The following is a 20,066-nucleotide window of genomic DNA, read 5'->3' as shown; positions in this document are numbered from 1 at the left end:
CTGTCTCATATTAACCGACATGGTCTTACAGCACCTAAGGAAATAGAGAAATGATCGAGAAATATCTTAAAACAGGGTTGAAAATCTCCTAAGAGGAAATGTAAATAAACAAAAGGCAGTTTGTTTTAGAAATATTTACTTAATTAGGTAGCCAAAATGTCACTGAAATCTCCAACTTAGTCTAGGTATTTTAAAAACAAATATGCACGATGCTTGCTTGCATTTTGTGCCTTTTTTGTTTTCCATTTATGGTTAATTGTGAATGACAATTTATTTATTGAAACCTGCTCTGGTAATCCTGATAACTTTAAAACTGAGAGGAAAAAAGTATTGCTAGACACCACAGAAAATGAAGCAGAGGTACAAACTACTTTCAGGCATGTTTAATATTCTCTAAGCATAGTCCTCCAAAGCCTATACGTGCTTTAAAAATGTCTCGGAATGTTTTCTTAGGCCCTGCTCTTTGGCAAAGGATGAATTTTGTGTTCAGTGAGAGCTGATTAATAGAGAGGAATTTTGAATGCAGGGCTTGGAGTGAAGAATTGTGAATGCATCCAAAATGGATCAAATTATAGCCAGTACAATAAAACAGTAAAACTGTTCCTTCATCAGACTGTTCTGACAGCAAGACAGCCTTTATTCATCTTCTTTGACAATATCTTAAAATATGAACAAATGTCCATTCCTTCTGCTACTTTCCCATTGCAATACCATGTTCATTTTCTATTCCTCTTGTTTGTTACTGTCTTTGTTTTTATTTTTCCTGCAGTATTCTTTTTTCTTTCCCCGGCCTGTCTCTTACAAACATGTTTCCTCAGGCTGACAAGCGGAGTTTACCAGATTCAGACAAAGCCATTTTGGATATCTTGGAACATGACCGTAAGGAGGCACTGGAAGACCGTCATGAGTTGGTCAACAAGATCTTTAATCTCCAAGAGGAGATTCGTCACGTGGAGGACTTGAGAGACAAGGTGAGAAATTAAAGGATGGAAAGAAGCAGGATATGTCCGGCTAATACCCAAAAGACCTCTAAGAGCAGTGGTAGCTAACAGGCTGTTGTTTTCAGTACCTTGAAGAGAAAGAAGATTTGGAGTTGAAGTGTTCAACACTAGGAAAAGACTGTGAGATGTACAAGCACCGTATGAACACTGTGATGATACAGCTGGAAGAGGTGGAGAAGGAGCGAGACCAGGTATCTAACCACTGAAGTGGGGCAAATTTGTGGCAAAAGCCTATATCTCTTCTGTGTCACTTTAGGGAATTGTGGGTAATTGGACCCAAAACTCTCCTAAAACATGAACATCTACAAGAAACTGGTAGTTGTTGAAAGTTGCATTTGCTGGGGTAATTATACACAGTCCTTATTCCAAATGCATTAAAAACAAAACCTTCGGGAGAAGGCCCAAATGCAAAACAGATTCTTCTGTCCACTGCAGGCGTTCCGCTCTCGTGATGAGGCTCAGACACAGTATTCACATTGTCTGATTGAAAAAGATAAGTACAGGAAGCAGATTCGGGAGCTGGAGGAGAGAAACGATGAACTCCGGATTGAAATGGTTCGGAAAGAAGCCTGCATTGTTAACCTGGAGTGCAAACTTCGACGTCTCTCTAAGGACAATAATTGTCATGACCAGGTAGGGGTCATAGAATCATAGAATGACTTGGGTTGGAAGGGACCTCAAGAATCATGAAGTTCCAACCCCCCCCACCAAACTTCCACAGTTACTAGATCAGGTTGCCCAGGGATGAGGTAGATGCATTTGCATTCTCTTTTTTATGACTTCTGTCTATAAAATATTTCCACTTGGAATGAAGAGGGTACTCTATTCCTTCCATGAATTAACTAAAAAACCTAATTCCTTCTACTAAATGTCAATGCTCCAAGAATTTCTTCGGTACAGTGGGGACCACATTGTCTGTCATGTGCATAGTTCTCAAAGGCTGGCATTTCACATCCTGATTTGAATTGGAAGGGAAAGAAATGCAAAAAGAATGAATTTTTGCACTGGGGTAGAAAAGCATGAATTCTTTTGAGGAATGTGCTTGACTGAACAGAAAACAGATGTGGTGAGTTATTGATTTGGGACTGGACCACGTTCTGCATGAGCTTCTGAAGCTCTCAACTCACAGAAAGTTCTGCCAGATTGCTCTTAAGGGGAGCCATAAGGAGCTGTACCAAACCCCTTCTCAGAAGTCTTTCCTTCTAATCTTCAGAGTTTGCCACGCAATCTACCCATCACTATTATCTCCCAGACCTTTGGCACTTCTAGCCCAAAAGCCAATGGTCAGGAAGCAGATGACTCCTCCACATCAGAAGACTCACCAGAAGACAACAAATTCTTCTTGCCTGATCAAGCCCGACTCAAGAGAAGAGTGAATCTAAAGGGAATCCAGGTTCGTCTTAATATTGGGCTGGAGTGGTACAGTGCAGAGACTATTAGAACTAAGAGGTATAAAACACTGTGGTTATACTTCTGAAAATGCTTCACTATAAAAATAGGATTTGTGTAAGTTTTTGCCCTGTGGTGATTTATGCCTTGAGGAGCAGATGTAATCAGGTTTCGCTGACCATTTTTTGTCCTTTCTTCCCCTTGCTTCTGCTGTTCATTTGCGTTCTTAGAGCACTGTCAATAAATTGATTCATTGCCTCCTTAACAGGAGTGAAAAAAATGACATAATGCCCAAGTCTAAAGCACAAGGAACTGAAGGTGGAAATTGAAGCATGGGTGGAAAAGCTTGCATCAGCTGGAAGGAATAATAGAAAGAATGGACACGAACTTGAGTCAAATTAACTGTCTAATTTAGAATTAAATTATGGCAATTTCCTCTCACAGAGGAAAAAGAGGTAGCATGTGTTAGGTCTAAGATTTTCCCAACTAGCTGCATTCATGCTGTTATTATCTGATGCTATATTCACATGTTGTAAATATATATATATATATATATATATATATATATACAAGCTAACATTTGGAGTTTTGAGCTTCGCTTCGCTCTCATCTGCATTTGAATTCTCCCTGCCCTTCGTAACCTTTTTGAGCTTTGACTGTTGTTATTACTTATGGCAGTAGAGCTGCATTTTGTACACTGCATGCTCCAAAAGGATGGCTGTTGTATTAACAGCTGCCTGAAGCCAGTCCCAAGGTACCCACTTCACCTTTTGTCTCTTTGTTCCCTCAGCAGAATTTGGAAATTGCAGAGCATTTGGGCCAGACTTTACAAATAGTTAAATAGCTAGTTCCCATTCATGGCAGCAGCATTTATATACCTAAATACCCTCAAAATTTGGAGTCCTGTTGTTTAAATGAAGGCAAATATCTTGCAGCACAATGGTGAAAAAAGGGGTGAAAATATCTGTTTTACAGCGTGTGGTAAATATCCTGCGTTTGTTTTTGTCTTTTTAGATAAATCCAAGAGCTAAATCCCCTGTCAGCACAAACAGAACATCAGAGTTTCAAGGTCAGAAAGAGCACCTATGTCCTTACTCCTTTTCTGTTGCTTTGTCTCATTTGTTCAGTCTCTTTAAGTTGTTTTAACAAACACTGTGACCCAGGAGACTCTTAACTAAGCTCAAGTCAGTAAAATAGTTCTTCTCCCTGCAAACAATGTCATAATATGAAGCAGTTGGATGTTGTACCTGTTCAACCTCTCCATCCAAAGTTACCTCCACAGACACACAATATTACATCCCATAACTTGCCTAACTTTTTTGTTTGCTTAATCTTCCCTTTATCTCATCAAAGTTGTAAAGTCTATATTGTAATTCTTGTGCAGAAAGTCATTTTACTCTTTTCTTTTTGCTGTTGGAAAGATCCTTCGAGCCGGAGAAACCCCACTCTAGTGATCCTCTAATGAGTTTATTTGTCCTTCAGCAAAAAGGAATTCATTTTAAATCTAAAGCACTGCTATGGCCAGGAGGAAGGGCTGACCCACCCTCCAGCCAGCTGCCAAGTTACCAAATTAGTTGCTCCTAATTCCTCTTACTTAACTAACAATGTTCTCCAAGAAAACATCTTATGCAGCACTTCCTCCATTTGTTGTGTGCTCTGTTGTACAAAAATAAGAAGGTAAACATCGTTCCTGCTGCACGATGCTGTATTTATGTTTAGTATCAATTAATGGCAACGTTTGTCCAAATTAGAGGTGCTAAAGGTGGGAGGGGGTCCATCTGGAAATTCATGCCGTGTTTCCTGGGGCTGCCTGCAGCTGCGTGGTCCCTATTGGGGAGCATTGCTCTTTTAAAACAAATGATGATGGGGATAGAACACAAGTAACAATTTAATAAAACAGCCTTCCAAATTTGTCAAGGGGTATTCATGGGGCTAACAAAAAAAAGAAGAGGAAAGGGCTGAAGGAACTGTGTTGATGGGGAGCTGGGTGAGCAGCAAAGGGCTCCAGTGCCACCCGCAGCCGCTGTGCTGTGCAGGATGGGAAGCGACACAAACTGAAGTGGAAAGATAATTGTAAGCCTTGTTGAAATCTGTGAAAGACTCTGTATTGGAAGTGATCTAACCTTATTTTCTTCGGTGTCTCTATTTTTCTCTGTCATCTGTGAGCGCAGCAGTCAGAACACAGGATGAAGATGGGGCTGATGCCAGCAATGGCCGCACAGACAATAGTTCCTCTAATTCTGTTTCCATCAGAAACTCCATCAGCAGCTGTGAAGTCAGCAAAATTGTAAGGAACCATCAGATGTCCCTTCCCTGCTATAATCTTCTTTTTCTGGTGTAGCTGAGAGCTTCTGCAGCCCCTTGTTGTCACCTCACTGTCCACCTGGCTGTGACCTGATCTGAGCCCCTTGTCAGAAGCTCTATTGTTTTGCCAGTGTATCCATAGAACCGTGTTAGCAGCCATTTCCAAAATCACAGGATTGGACTTTGTTTATTTGAAAAGATTTTTGATATTGATGACCTCTCACTGTGTCCTTTTGTCATTTCGTGTTTACGGTTAGAAAGACAGGATTTTCTTTAAAAGCTGCTTTGTAATGCAAGAAAATGTTCAGGTTTTGCTTGTTGGTTTTATTATTTTGAGTTCTCTTAAGCTTCTTCAGGCTGTGAGAAGAGGGGTGCAGGTCACAGCTGGAAGTTCCTGCATACCATAGCCAAACTATTTCTTCCCTGCTTGCTGTATCCCCCTGATCTCTCAAGATATCTATATCCCACTATACATATGTGAGCACTGAAACAGCAGGACAAGCATGAAGGGAGGATGCTCTTGCAGAGTGTTAGAACAAAACATCTTTCCAAAATGCTGTGAAAAATGCTGCCCCAGGAAATTAAAATTATAGCTGAGAATAGCCAAGAAAGAGTTCCCTGCCACTTGTAATAAGCTTAGCTGGTTTAGGAATATTCTTTGGAATATCTGTTGGATGTTTTGATGACTTAAATGTCTTCTCTGCAGTACAATTTACAGCTTAGACTCCAATGTACTAGAATAAAAAATGGGATATATGGAGATATGTGTTTTACTTCCTCATTCCTACTATGTATCTGTGTAAATACATGTACATGTGTACACATTCTGCTTTTCATCCTCTTCCACCTACATGTCAGCTGTGCATCATACACTTTGCAGATGAAGTTAGAATCCTTCAGTAAATCACCCAGCTGTGTGTCATAGAATGAGGTTCAGTGCCATCAAGCACTCTGTACATAGAGCTGTAATACTCAGCATATGAACACGAATGCTCTTGTAGAGAACATCTGTGAGCAGAGAATCCATTTTTCTTACTGTGGGATGTGCTTCTCAGTGCAGAGCACTACAGGCAAGCTAGCAAGATAATGCTCCTGAGAGTTAGAAGTGATAGCACATTTAATGCAGGTGTCCTTTCTTTTTCATGCTGTTTTCTAAAAGCAAACCCTGAGAAATCGCAATGACAGCATCATGTCTACCACTCCTGAGCCTCCAGGAAACGACTCCATTGTCCGACGCTGCAGAGAAGATGCTCCTCCCTGCAGGTGTGTGGCTGTGCTGCTGAAATGTGCCCCATGTCTCTTACCAGTGGGGAGAAAAAGCACCCCGGCTTGGCAAGGTCTGAACGTGGACTTATTTTGTTAAGCTAATGAGCATTAAATTCAGGTTATCTTGAGACAGTGCCCTGAAGTTCACTGTGGTTTATAACTTGATAATTAGCCCACAGAAAATTAAATTTGTGAACATAATGCAAAATAATTGCTATCCTTGTGCCAAGCTGCAGGTTTCACAGTTCATCTGATCTTGGTTTCTAGGGGGAAAAAAGGGAGATCGTAGTTCAAGATGTAGGAGAAGTTATGTTATTTTCTCGCTTGTGCACAGTGTAAAAATAGCTGGTTCTTCCCAGACCAGCTGCAAAAATTCACCCTTCACCTGAAGCCATCTATGAGGAATATCAGCTTCACAAGGGACCTGTGAATCATGGTGGATGGAAAAGACAACAAGCTGCTATTTAAACGGCTTTGCAACCAAACCGTGTGCTTTAATGAAAGTGCTGAAAGTGGGAAAATGAACATCTTTTTACTGTCTCTTCTGTTATCTCACATTTTGTTTTTAATTTCAGCGTGGTTGAAGAGGACAATGACAGCTTTGGATTTGATGCTTTGGAGCTAGATGGTAAGTAAACTGTGATAGTTTAACTGTGAGATGTGATGAGTTCATCAGCTACAGATACTGTCCAGTGATCAGCTCAGTCTAAAGAAAATAGGACACACAGTCTGAGGAAAATTCATTAAATCATTATAAAAAAAGCAAAAAAGAAACCAGTGGTTAGAATAGGAAAACAGTTATTCCTGGAGAAGTGAAAGAATTGGGTTGAATCAATAGGTAAGAGTGCAGTTTGAGGGTTGAAAAGAAGACCTCTAACCTTAAAAATAAGGAAAGCATCAAACTGAGAAGGGAAAGCATAAAGATAGCACTGAGGAGAGTGTGGCTCTACTCAGCAAGGGGACAAGGAAAGAGGGGTGCAAACAATTCCATTTAAAAAGTTAGATAAAGCTTTTTTTACTGCAAGAACAGTCAAACACTGGAGCATAGTTGTTCAGAGAGGTTGAGGAGTCTCCATCTTCAGACATATGCAGAGGGAACCAGAGTCCTCTGGATGATCCTGCTTTGAGCTGAGGGGTTGATTAGACAGTCTCCAGAGATCCTTTCTAACCCGAGCTGTACTGTAGGGTCAGGTAAGGTCTAGTAAGCAAGGCTGGCATTCCTTGCAATGGTCTGTAGAAAGTCATTCCTCTGCATCAGGAATTTCATTGCTCAGTTTTGGCTAGGAAGAATCAAGCTTCTGTTTTCATCTTTTCCATCTTTACCACTGTATCTAGGACTCTTCTTCTGTTCTGTTATGCTTTTCAGATGACAGTCATGACAGGCACTCACATGGAGCTCCTTCAGTGCACTCTTCTTCCTCTTCCCATCAGTCAGAAGGCCTGGATGCTTATGACCTGGAGCATGTCAACTCCATATTTAGAAAGTTCTCTCTGGAAAGGTATTTGAGATGCCATTTTACCTCCCATAGACACAAATTAAGGGGAAAGGCTACTGTAGGAGACATCCCCCCACTTAACTATTACTGAAGATATAACTCGGTGGCAGGAATACCAAGTCATTACTTCTTTATGCTGATAGCTGTATGGCAGATTATTTAGGACTACTTTCATATCCTGTAATCCAGTGAAAGACATCTTAAAATTTCAAAAACTTTAAAGCAGACAGAGGTTTAAACTTCTCCCTGTGGTCTTGTTATCCAGTCAGAGTACTTGAGGCTATCCAGCTGCTCTCCTGCAGAACTTACTCAGTAATAAGGATTTCTTTCAGAGTCCTTTGGTTCTAGTGCTGGATAGATTAAGTTTATTTCTGTGTCTCTCATTCATCACACATGCATTTAACTTGGGATTGGTAGTTAAAAGGTGAGATAACCATGTAACTCTTACATCCTTTCATCAACGCAGACCTTTTCGTCCCTCTGTCACATCTGTTGGGCGCATCAGGAATTCCTGCCATACCATCCAGCGCATAACACTGAATGGGGACACTCTCAATTCAGAAATCACTCTTATAGGAGGTAACGACAGAGGGAGCTTTGTTAGCTCTGTCATGTCAGGATCACTTGCAGAAAAAGCAGGTCTTCGGGAAGGGCACCAACTCCTGCTGGTAAGCATAGAATAATCAATACACATTACAGATCTCTGCACCTCCATGCATGCATCCTCACCACAATACCATCTTTTTGTGTCTTCTTTCACCTTGTGTTAGTGGAGAACTCTATGACTCTTGCAGAAGAAAACCTGGTATTGACTATGAAATAATGGGAAAACAGTGTTTGCATTTTTGGTTGTCCAACACACACCTTTGCACTTCAGAGTAACTGTATGGAAGAGCTGAGAGCAGCTGGTGCTTTCTTTAAATGCTGAGTCTAATAGTACTGCCCCTCTGAGAACAGTAGAATGGGAGCTGTTCTCAACTTCCCAGTAGTTTCTTACCTTGAAAGGAAGTTTGTGCTATGTAACTCAGCACAGTGACTCCTAAGTCTGTCCCCAGCATCATGTAAGTGGTCCATTGATGCTCCTGCTAAGTTGCTCACTGCTTAGAGTTTGCCCTCCATTGCCAATGCTCCCAACCTTTATCCCATTAAAATACTGCCAAAGGAGAAAATACACATATATATATTCCTTAATTACTTATTACTGGGATTGTCAATGAGCTTCAACATGAGTCTGCAACTGCCAGCAGTCCTTATTTGAGAGAAAAGAAGCAAAATAATTGGAATATAATCTGTATCCTGATAGCAACGTATCTGGATTGCTTAATCAGAAAAAGATTGTGCCACTTCAAAAAATCCTGATATAATTGACTCAGACATTGAACCCACACTGGAGAGTAATGTCTCTTTTATATCTAGTTGGAGGGCTGCATCAAAGGAGAAAATCAGAGTGTTCCCTTGGATACTTGCACAAAGGAAGAAGTCCACTGGACAATTCAGAGGTGCCATGGTCCAGTAACACTCCAGTATAAATCAAATCACGAAGGTAAGACCGAAGGTATTTCTCGACTCAAATAGCCCCAGGTCTATTGTACTAATTAGTGTGGATGAGAATAACAGAACCAGGATATATTTTATATTGCTATAAATCTGAAGCATGGCTACCAGTGTCCATTATGGCAATTCTGTGTAACTGTTCCAGCTTTTAGCTGTGTAACTGTGAGCAAAATAGCCCATGTGCTTGTCACTGCAGGGCCCTGAAGGACTGACATAGTGGAGCAGCAACTACATGACTCACATAGCACAAGATTATTTTTATGTACTGTTTTCTGTAATACAGTGTGGTGAGCTGAATCATCTTTATCCAGCTGAAGCCAATTCAGCATTTACCTGTTCATTTCCTCTGTGTCTTTATCATATCCTTAACAGCTGGCGTTTGTGTGCAGTGAATGGAATTTGATTGTAGTGTTCAAGGCTGGCAATAATAATTTGGAGTCGTGGATCAAAAATTGCATTCCAAACTCTGTTTTTGGGTGTTTTTTTTTCTGTTATGTATGAATTTTAAGATTTTGATGTTGTTGTTTTGGTTTGGTTTTTGTTTTTTAATGCTAGATAGAGAGTTTTGGCTGAATAGATCACTGTACTTCCAGAATAGGGCTAACAGCAACGGATGCATCTGCACTGAGAAATCCAGTTTTACTGACAGTGTGTGGAGTATTGAAAGTGAGGTTACCTTTCCAGGGAGGTGGTGGTGTCACCACTTAAACTGGTGAACACTGGAGAGGTGTTCAGGAGCCATGTGAGTGTGACACTGAGGGACACGGTCACTGGGCATGGTGGTGTTGGGCTGATGGTTGGACATCTTAGAGGTCTTTCCCAACCTTTATGATTCTGTGATCCCCAAGGGTTCTGCTACCAGCAGCATGACCTGTTTCTGAGCCAGAGCTCCATTAGTGTCATTAAGGTGCAACTCCATAACTTTGCTGCAGTGCTTCCAGAAGTACAAAGCATCTCTTGGAGGAGCCTTAGAATGCAGCAACCCCAACGTGCTTCATCCTGTCCTTCATTGCTGCAGGTTACAGGAAGCTGCTATCTGAGCTGGAAGATGGGCTTATTGCATCGGGGGACTCATTTCACATCCGCCTGAATCTGAACATCTCCAGCCAGCTGGATTGCTGTTCCCTATCGGTGAAATGTGATGAGATTGTTCATATTCTTGACACCATGTACCAGGGGACGTGCGGGGGGTGCGACTGGCTTTGTGCCAGAGTCGATCCCTTCACAGACAAGGATCTGGAGAGGGGGACCATTCCCAGCTACAGCAGGTAAGCACTGAGCAGAGTGGCCACAGCTGAGAGGAAAATTAATAACTGCTATAGGAGAGGTGTGCACACCTCAGTTCTCGGGATAAAACTTGGTTTACGAGGTATAATGCTTTAGAAAGGGGGATGGCAGAGCTCACCTGAAAGAATAATGTCAGTTTCTCAAATGTGCTGAGGAAAATACATCGTGGAGGTTCTTTAATCCTTAACATAGCACTGCAGTCCTGATGGCTATTTTGTTCCTGCATTTGCTGGGTGGTTTAGTTAGTCCTCACTCCTGTTTCTATTTAATCTTTTCTGCGGCCACAGATGTGCTGCAGTCCAGCCTTTGAGTGGTTTCAGAACTAACCTGACCTGTGTGATTCTGTCCTTGCAGAGCCCAGCAGCTTCTCCTGGTGAAGCTGCAGCGGCTGATGCACAGAGGAAGCAAAGATGAGACAGACAGCTCACACAACACCCTGAGGGCTCTCCGGGTAAGTACCTCCAGAGTCTGCTTAATAGCCCTTTCTCCACTGCTACTTGTTGTTCCAGGAATTCCTGTTTGGGCTCTGTGTAATTTTTGATGGCACCAGGCAAGGGGTGACCTTTGTTTGCTTTAAATGCTATTGTCCCTGGCAGTGTACCTCCCTCCAGCACACTGTTAACCATTCCTGCTATGAGGTTGTACACTCTGTACCTGTTCTGTGATGTGGTCAGTGCCTTTTTTTTTTTCTCTGTCTGTATGCCTCTAGTGCACCTTCACGTCCCCACACAGAAGAAGCAGTGTTGTTGGAGTTAATAATCTGAATTATTTCTCTTACTGTGAACAAGTGTCTAATCCAAAGCACTGTTATTGACTCTAATTAAAGATCTTTCCCAACCTACATGCAATGGGGAGAAGTGGGTCTTCCAGCTTTCCACCCACAACAGGACTGCTAATCTCTCCTTTCAGTGAGAGTTTTCTTTCTTTAGCCCAAAGAGTTCTACCAATTGAAAAACCAACTTCCTGGTGTATTAGTTACCTGAGGTTCTTTCTGCAGATTCTAACAGAGCCTGTGAGACGTGCTTGCTTCCAACACTGGCAGAGAGACACTGCAGCCACGGTGTTTGATTTCAGCCAAGGTTAAATGTCCTGCAATCCTGCTGTCCTCCAGGCCTCACTCACCAAAAGGATATGGGAGCACTGGCAGAGGTGTTAGTGAAAGCAAAAGCTCTGCCTGCTCTTTTTTGATGTAGAAATCACCTCCATCATAAGCTGTGGAGCACAGTCTGCTGGGAAGAAAGGAATGTGGAAGGGCAGTACAAGAAGCACTATTTCTCAGTATAGGACATAGTATACATAGCTTGCTTTGAACATCGTATTTGGGGTAGTTATGAATCAGTTGTTGTATTGGAAATATGAAATAATTGTTTTTGCTCATTCTGTCCTTTGTTGGTGTGATTAAAAACGAGCAAGCAAACAAACCAACAGACTGTGCTATTTTTTACTAGAATACACTGCAGCCAGAGGAGCCTGCCCCACAGAGTGACCCAAAAACCAGCCCTCGTCTGTCCAGAGCAAGCTTTCTTTTGGGCCAAATATTACAGGTAAAAAAGTTTAAATTCTCATTGGAATGTCTGAAGTTGTAGGTGAGAATAGCTGACATTCTTAGGCTGCTTTAATATCCCCAGTAACTCTACCCTTGGTGGTTGTGTCAGGACATCTTCTTATCTAGAAGAGGGTTTAATACATGAAAAAACTGAATGTGTCAGCCCATCCCCTTGTCCTATCACTCAAGAGTTCGTCACCCTATTTCTTACAGCCCCCCTTTAACCAAAAAGCTGCTCTTGGGTCTCCCTGGAGACTTCTCCAGGCTGAACAGCCCCAGCTCTCAGCCTGTCCTCACAGGGCTTTAAGTCTCTTCCGTACAACAAAGAAGGTGCTGAGCTGTGTCTATAATCTGCAGCATTGTTGTTTAGATACTGTGTGTGTGCATTATTCTGTTGTGGATACCTCAGTGCTCGAACTATTGATAGCAGGGAGCTATGCCAAGGAAAAGAAGAGCATGCCTCTTCAGAGCAGAGAACAAAATAAGAAATCCCTAAGGGCATTAACAAAGGCTCTGAATCAGATCTATGATATTTAAAGAGCCTTAGGATTCAGTCAACAGAACCATGGAGTCTTGTCTTTGATAGACATAGGTAATTCAGATCTTGGAGATAACAAGTGTGGGCTGATGAATGCCTAGGAGAATAAAGAATGTAAGAAACAAGGGTCCAATCTCTCCGTTCACCTTTTCAGTTTGTCAGCAGGTCTGAAAACAAATATAAGCGTATGAATAGCAATGAGCGAGTTCGTATCGTTGCTGGCTGGCCCTCTGGTCTGGCACGGACCTCATCTGAAGCAAAGAAATCCTCCTTGCCTGATAAACTGGAAGGTATGTATATAAAGTAATGGTAATTTCACAAGCAAGCTTGCAGCACTGAAACCTCCTGTTCTGTTGGCAGCTCTTCCTGGGTTTTCTCTTGCTCTTTGTCCAAAATGTTTAACTTTAAGTGGAGCAAATAAGCAGAAAGATTCTCCCAGCAAGTCTCCTGTTAAACCATGAAATGTTCTCTTGAAAGCAAAAAGCACTTGAATTATTTCATATTAAATTGGGCAGCATACTACTGGATATATAGCAAGGCATCAGAGAAGGAAAGACCAGTATGACTAACCGTGTCATTTGTGGTTCGCACATTTCTCCTTTTTTTCTCTCCAAATACTGAAGGAGAAGAAATCGGAGTATAAACATCTTGTTCTCTACTCAGATTTGGATTCCAAAAGTGAAATCAACAAGAGGCTGATTCCTTACAGTTTGGTGAGACCCATCCACTGCGAGCGCAGGCGTCCCGTTCTGTTCACCCCCACCATGCTCGCCAAGTCCTTGGTTCAGAAGCTTCTCAACTCCGGAGGTGCCCTGGAATTCAACATATGCAAGCCAGGTAATGGGGTAAAAGAGGCCCGTGACTCCCAACCTGCAGTGTTGGAAATACAAGCATCCATATGTGCACACACAGAGGATCATGCAGTTCTGGAAGTTGCCTGAAATACTGAAGTCACATTAGAGTGATGTGTAACTACAGTTCATGCCTTTTGAGAGTGCCTGAGGTATCTGAATGTTTTTGAGACAACCAGTGCATGGAGTTATGAGATGATGTGTCTGTGAATCTTATCCATGTGTATGTTGCGTGGTTGCTAGGATGCCCCTCAGAGATTGAAATGCTGTGAGTGCTCTTTCTGTTTGCATACTGTTTGCATACTGCATATCTAGGCGATGTGAAATTTTGATTAATTTGTTTCTAGTATTCACTATTATGAGGAATATCTTCCCTAGAGCGATTTTATGTTTCTATCTCATCCAAGGCTTGAAGATTGTGCATTTGATCTGCTCAAAAGACTGATTTTCTTCCATGCTAAGTATTTACTATTAAAGCAATATGCAGCACTGTGATTGCTGTAGGGCAGGATTGTATACAACACAGCATTAAACACAGCTGACGTTTCATTTTTACACTAATATTGAATACCCAGTGCATCGTACACAGTCCTACAGTCATCCAGACAGAGAAACTAAAAAGTTAAGTATGATAATAAATATTCCCTGTCTTGCAACATAAAACAAAAGCTTTGATGTAGAGCTGCAATTCACAAGGGGGCCAGCATCACGCATTGCAACCTAAGCCAAATTTTTCTGAAACTTTAAACACAAATGCTAGAACAGTAAATCCACACTTTAGGAGCCTGTGCTGAAGAGACCTGCTTTTTTTTCTTTGTTTTATTTATTTATATATATATATATATTTAGCACTTCTCAGCATCCCTCAGCCCTGAAATGTTACTGCATAACATTAGGTGCTGGAATTGTATTTACTGTTTGAATTTAATGCCTTCATAGTGTTGTGGTAATTGCCCAAGGACTCATTGGTGGAAGATATAGCTGAGGTGCTCAGCTGTGATCAGATTAAGCTTTAATTGAATTCAATGGAAGAAATGAGGCAGCTGTTAAGAAGACAATTCATTGCTCATCTTCTTTCCCTGAACCACTCTTACATCCCAGCTGAAGTGCTGTTGGATAGCTTTGCAGGTGTACTGTTGTTGTAATCTTGATGTGGGTTTTTTTTTCTGTCCTCATCCACTTCTCCCACCAGATATCGTAACAAAGGAAGAGTTCTTAAGGAGGCAAAGGATGGAGACAATCATCTTCAGCAGAGAGAAGAATCTGAGCACATATGAGTGCATCGTACCTGCCAATATCGAGGCTGTCGCCGCCAAGGTGCTTAGAGTGCTCTGAGCCCATTGGATATCCTGTCTATTTATTTGCCTGCAGTGTGTCTTAGTTCTTGAACAAGGACTCTGGTTTACAGTTGGCTTCTTTCTTGCCCGCCTTAAATCTCAGATTCATGTTTATTCCCTCACATGACCTTTATTTGTGCTCTTGCTTTTCCCTTTCTTTTTCCTCCTCAGCCACGTCCTTTTGTATTCCTATTCATTCTCTGTGATGACCCACATTGATGCAGCAAAATATCCTTTCGTTTTCTATGCTCCGTCCCTCATTCAGTTCCTCTTCATATCATGAGTATCTCTGAGTGTGCGAGAGAGTGAGAGATACAAGAAGCGAGACAAAGGGAAGGAGAGCCTGAAACACAGGCACAGGGGTGTACAGCGCAGGGATAACAACGTCAAAGACAGAGATCTCATATCAAGCAGAGCAGGTTTGATGCACAGCATGGAAAAAAGGGAGAAATTAGAAGATTGTTTTCTTCTCTCAAAAGCAGTTGATGTTCTCTCTGAACAAAGAGTGTGTCTGAGCTTGTGTATGCGTGTACCACTTGTGTTTTATCATGCTCTTCAATTTTAGATCAATCCCTTTCTATTTTAAACGTGTTCTGAAAGCTTTTAAGCTTCGCTTTCATTTGGCTGTAAACCAGTAGGAGGAGTTGGGACTTTAAATGTATATTTGATTTGAGAGCCTTAAATCAGTACAATGGTAAATGCAGAGCTTTTGAGCTGACCCCATAAGGTACGGATACCTTTATCTGCGGATTCTACAGCTGCAAATGTTTCTTTGTGACTCTGTTGTGACTTTGTTTTTAGAATAAGCATTGTCTCCTGGAAGCCGGAATAAGCTGCACAAAGGATTTAATCAAAGCCAAGATATATCCCATTGTTCTTTTTATCAGAGTCTCGGAGAAGAACATCAAGAGGTTCAGGTAAAATAGCAAACCTTTTGTGTATTTGATATTCTGTCTTATTCAGCAAGTAATTCTTGAGACGAATAATGTCATCGCTGAGGGGAACACAGGCCCTATTTCCCTTCGTCCGCTGTCTGCGTGTGTGCATCATTTCCTTCAGCAGCTCCTCCCTGAAATCATACAATGGGAGAAAATAGGAATTCCCCACATTTTACATTCATTCCCTATCCCCGGTAGCAATTGGCACTGTGGGAGGATGAGACCTCGGTGTGTGTTTTTCTCCATGCTTAGTAATCCCTCAGCATTTCTTCAGGTAACGCTGCTGTAAGAGGGAAGTTCATAAACACTTGCACTCTCTCTACTTTCAGTCCTCTCAAGTTGTTTCCCCATAGCAAATATTTTTCCTTAGGGGTGGGATGGAGGTAGTGCAGAGGATAGATGTGGCGTACCTGTGTTCTTGCTTATATATAGTTTTATTGCTTGTATATAATCAGTAGAAAATAAATTCTTGACTGGGGAATCTGGGACTACAGGATTCACTTCTAATGTGAGACGTTTATTTTCGGTCTGCTCATTTGGTACAGGAAGTTACTGCCAAAGCCAGAGGCTGAAGATGAGTTTTTACGTATGTGCCGTCTGAAGGAGAAGGAACTAGAAGAGCTGCCGTGTCTTTATGCCTCTGTAGAGGCAGATGCGTGGAGCAGTATTGAAGACCTTATCAGAACAATAAAGGAGAAGATTGGAGAAGAGCAACGTAAAACCATCTGGATAGATGAAGATCAGCTCTAAAACCAGTGTGTGAAATGGGGCTCTTTGGTGATAAATGGATGTTCCCAGGTGGAGCAGGGGCCCACAGAGTTCTCTGACTTGGTGCCCAGTGCACACTCCTGTCTCACCCTTGCTGACTGGGAACTTGCTGCTGGCAGAGCCCATGTATGGAATAGATCTGGAGCGGTGCTGGATAGCCCGTGCTTCAGGTGCCAGGGATCTAGGAGGTGGATCAGACCACCGTGGCTTCTGACACACCAACATCTCTTAATGGACAGCAGCTGTTTAACGAGTGGGGAGGACAAAGATCTTGAGAAGGATCTTGGGGTAATTTATTATGTAAAAATATGGATCGCAATTGGCTTTTCATGCACTTCTGATGAGGTCAGATAAGTGGAATCTAAGAGAAATAAAGTGTGAGGATTGAACTAAAGGAAATGGAATTGAGGTGTGCCTCACACCCATCTGGAGGTGAGATTCCAAATATACGCCGGTGTGGAAACTGAAAGCTGTTTGGCAGCAACAGCAACACTACTGCTGATGGCCACAGTAGCTCTACAGCCCTGTTTTTCCATTACCATTTTAATCAGAAAGCAGGAAAATAACTATTATTCCTGGCATTAATTAAAATGACAATTTTCCCTCCCTTTCTAGAGCCCAGTTCTATTTAACAAGTTTTCTTTCAGTCTTGGAACTTGGAAAAAAAAAATTAGACTCCACAGTCCCAGTGGAGCATCAGATCTTCCAAGATCTGCAGTGGTTTCATTTAGTTTTTTCCCTGCCTCTGCATTGCATTCATTTATACATCTCTCAATGTTTAATTTTCTTTTACTTGTTAGAAGTAACACTGGTGCCTTCTCCAGACAAGCTTCTCTGTTTCTCCACTGAAATCTGTATTTCTCTATAACTTCATTGCCGGCCAACATGCCTGAGCTCAACAGGAGGGACTGTTCTGCAGAGAGGAAAAGGAGAGCTTCATAAGGCAGTAATCGCTGGGAGCCGCTCCATCCTTGACCTCTCTGCTGTGATTGACAGCACAGGGACCAGCGAGTGCTGCTCTGTGCTGTGGCCAAGCAGGGTAACGTTTTCTGAACTATGTGTGTGACTCAGAAGACCGCATCCCATTTTCAAAAGCACTCAACCCCTCAGAGAGTTGAAGTTCCACTGATAATGAGAGGGACTGAGACTCCTAAGTCTCTTAGGGCTTTTAACGTTTTTCCTCTATACGTTAGACACTGTATTGAGACTGCCAAATTGATTCAATAAAAACAATCGGATAATTATGGCTTGCACAACTGCTGATCTGAAACGCGGTAAGAACTGACCTACAGAAGGAGTACATCCCATTATCCTTGGGTCTTTCTTTCCCTGCTGTATCCCTCCATTTTAAGACACGTTTAACTAATTTATCTTTGCTTCTGTGTTCATCCTACATCCTCCGTCTCGGTACTTCAGAAGGGCATGCAGCAGCTTGCAATAACAGGGCAAGCAGAATCCAAGCAGAACATCTGGCCTGGCTGCCCACGCTGCTCTGACTGCTGCACTGTCCTTGTGAGGAGCTCCTGATGCTCAGGGTGTCTCTCGGGTAGACTGGGTCAGTTTGTGTTGGCTTGAATGATGATGCTTTTCTACTCTTATATTTATGCATATCATTCTTTAACAAATGGTAGCTTCTAGAAGTTATTAATGTCAGTTTACATCTGACTTTCTGCTGTTTTTTCTCTCGTATTATTCATGTTTGAAAGGCTGTTCATAGCATTTGTCAGAGAATGGCTCTTTACCTTCCCAGTGCCATCTGTTTGGACTATGCAAGCAGGGAGATACTCCTACTTTGCAGTCTCTTTACAAAGAACAAGCTGCATCCACCATTTGCAGCTCCTGCCAGGGCAAAGAATAACAACTGATTGGGGAATACATAAAACAAATTGGATGATGCTTCATAGAGCCTCTGTAGCCCAACAAGAAAGCAGAAAGCATCAGCTGGAAAAGCTAAACCTTCCAGGAGCATCTTGCAGGCACCCAGACAGCTGAGCAAATGGAAGGACTGTAAGGACATCCCTCCACTGCTTCAGTAAAAGGTTTGGTCAGGTCAGTTTCAGAAGCACAGGATGCAGTAACACCTGGAGGAGTGTCTGGAGCAGGTGGGGAACAGGAAGGATGGGATGAAGGGTCTCCAGTCAGCTGCTTCTGTGGTGGTCTCTCACCATTGCTTTAACTCTGGGCCCCCTGGATAATGAGAACAGCTGTGGGTGTGATTTGTCTCACTTAGAGGCAGAGGAAGGTGGATGCCACAGTCTAAATGATGTTTCTTTTGCAATGAATGGAGATACACCTCCAAAGAGCTATTTGTCTGACTTGTATGTAGATGGCTGTCTAAGGATGGAATGATTGTCCTCTGTATATTTCCATCGACCATAGAAGGAAATGAGACCTGGCCCTTAGCATTTAGCATTTTGATTTGTATATTAGGACAGCTAGACACACTGTATGGAGAAGGCAGGACTAGAAATGGAGGCAGAGAGCAACCACAGGCCTAACTACGTCTGTGAGATGAGAGGAGTGAATACAAGAAATGCACTTGTATTCTTGGTGTCAGAGTGAATGTCCTGTAAATTCCAAGCTCTGCAGTTAATGTGGTCTTCTGTGTATTTGATACAAAGCAACCAGACTGCTAGATGAAGTTCTCTAGCAGAGCTATGTGCTCTGCTCTTTATCAGTCAGGCTTCAGTGGTGGTGACTGTTGAAAAAGTGGAAGCGATGATTAGGAAGAGGCAGTAGAAACTGGAAATGCTGTTTTCTGTAAACAGTATCCCATCTGAGTCCAGGCCAGATTGGGCCTAAGTTTACTGAAGGGTAAAGGACTGACTGGTTTTCCACCTGGTTCTCTGGTGTTTCTGCATTGCTGGCCAGGATTGATGATCAGCACCCGGACATGCGGCTATGGCTGTAATTCACAGACGTTATCTGAGTCCAATGGAATCAAAGGGCAGAGCCAGGTTTGAAGTGGATGCTGTGGCTGAACATCACGGTTCACATCAGCAGCCCAACAGAGACCATCTGGATCTGGTTCTGTTCGTCCATCTGAGATAAGCAGAATTTACATCAGCCCATTTTAAAGCAAACCACTTCAAGATTCTAACTTAACTTTGGGAACACTTCTCCACTATCTGTATTTTATGCTAAACAAGGAGTTATCAGAAAGTCAGGGCAATTGCTCTGTATTTGGTATGCTGCTTTTTTCTGTTAAAAAAGTAGAAAGAAAAGGAAGGAAAGAGAAAGCAAGGCTGCTCTAAAGCATAGAATGGCCTTTCAACATTGTATGATTGGAAAACCTCTTCTTCTTTGGTTTATGAAGTCACAAGAACTTGCCCAAAGTTTCTCAGATGTGGTTTGTTCTTTGGAAAATGTCATTGAAAAACTGGCTGCTAGAAAATGCAACCAGAAATATTTCAGTGGTATATTCTGTTAGAAAACGTGCTTTCATCCAAATTGTTTTCTATGGAAATGTTTCTATTCTGACACTTCAATTTTAGAAGGTTAAAGTTTTTAAACACTACTGCAGTAGTTCTCTTCAGTATTTGCCATACTTCCAATCCCTTATCTAGATGCATTTGTTAATTGTGTATAGCCTGTGTATTTCTGAATTCTACATGTAAGCATTTGATTTGATTGAAACACTTTTTGAGGAGACTTCTGTATTTGATGTTTATCTCCCACAGAATAATAGAAGTAATGGCGTATAGCCATCAGATGTGGCATAATGCAAGTACAAGAAACCAAATCAGGCTTTACATGGTGTTTAATTCTGCTGCTAAAGTGATGTATTATCT

General features: G+C 42.0%; 1 protein-coding gene across 1 annotated transcript in view; it reads left to right on the top strand.

Moving 5' to 3' along the window:
- CARD11 (caspase recruitment domain family member 11) overlaps nucleotides 1–17,519 on the top strand; it is a 41,486-nt gene extending 23,967 nt beyond the window's left edge. The window contains exons 7-25 of the mRNA XM_015876974.2: nucleotides 819–971; nucleotides 1,067–1,192; nucleotides 1,437–1,634; nucleotides 2,215–2,394; nucleotides 3,405–3,459; nucleotides 4,562–4,677; nucleotides 5,854–5,957; nucleotides 6,536–6,588; nucleotides 7,327–7,459; nucleotides 7,923–8,124; nucleotides 8,873–8,999; nucleotides 10,029–10,278; nucleotides 10,652–10,748; nucleotides 11,746–11,841; nucleotides 12,536–12,671; nucleotides 13,045–13,218; nucleotides 14,425–14,549; nucleotides 15,371–15,486; nucleotides 16,053–17,519. Coding sequence (XP_015732460.1) covers nucleotides 819–971; nucleotides 1,067–1,192; nucleotides 1,437–1,634; nucleotides 2,215–2,394; nucleotides 3,405–3,459; nucleotides 4,562–4,677; nucleotides 5,854–5,957; nucleotides 6,536–6,588; nucleotides 7,327–7,459; nucleotides 7,923–8,124; nucleotides 8,873–8,999; nucleotides 10,029–10,278; nucleotides 10,652–10,748; nucleotides 11,746–11,841; nucleotides 12,536–12,671; nucleotides 13,045–13,218; nucleotides 14,425–14,549; nucleotides 15,371–15,486; nucleotides 16,053–16,257 — 2,646 coding nt within the window. The 3' untranslated portion in view covers nucleotides 16,258–17,519. The remainder of the gene's footprint in view (nucleotides 1–818; nucleotides 972–1,066; nucleotides 1,193–1,436; nucleotides 1,635–2,214; nucleotides 2,395–3,404; nucleotides 3,460–4,561; nucleotides 4,678–5,853; nucleotides 5,958–6,535; nucleotides 6,589–7,326; nucleotides 7,460–7,922; nucleotides 8,125–8,872; nucleotides 9,000–10,028; nucleotides 10,279–10,651; nucleotides 10,749–11,745; nucleotides 11,842–12,535; nucleotides 12,672–13,044; nucleotides 13,219–14,424; nucleotides 14,550–15,370; nucleotides 15,487–16,052) is intronic.
- The last annotated feature ends 2,547 nt before the right edge of the window (nucleotides 17,520–20,066 follow it).

This window comes from Coturnix japonica, chromosome 14 (assembly GCF_001577835.2).
Source record: "Coturnix japonica isolate 7356 chromosome 14, Coturnix japonica 2.1, whole genome shotgun sequence".
Lineage (NCBI taxonomy): Eukaryota > Metazoa > Chordata > Aves > Galliformes > Phasianidae > Coturnix > Coturnix japonica.
This window is presented reverse-complemented; position numbering and strand designations above follow the sequence as displayed.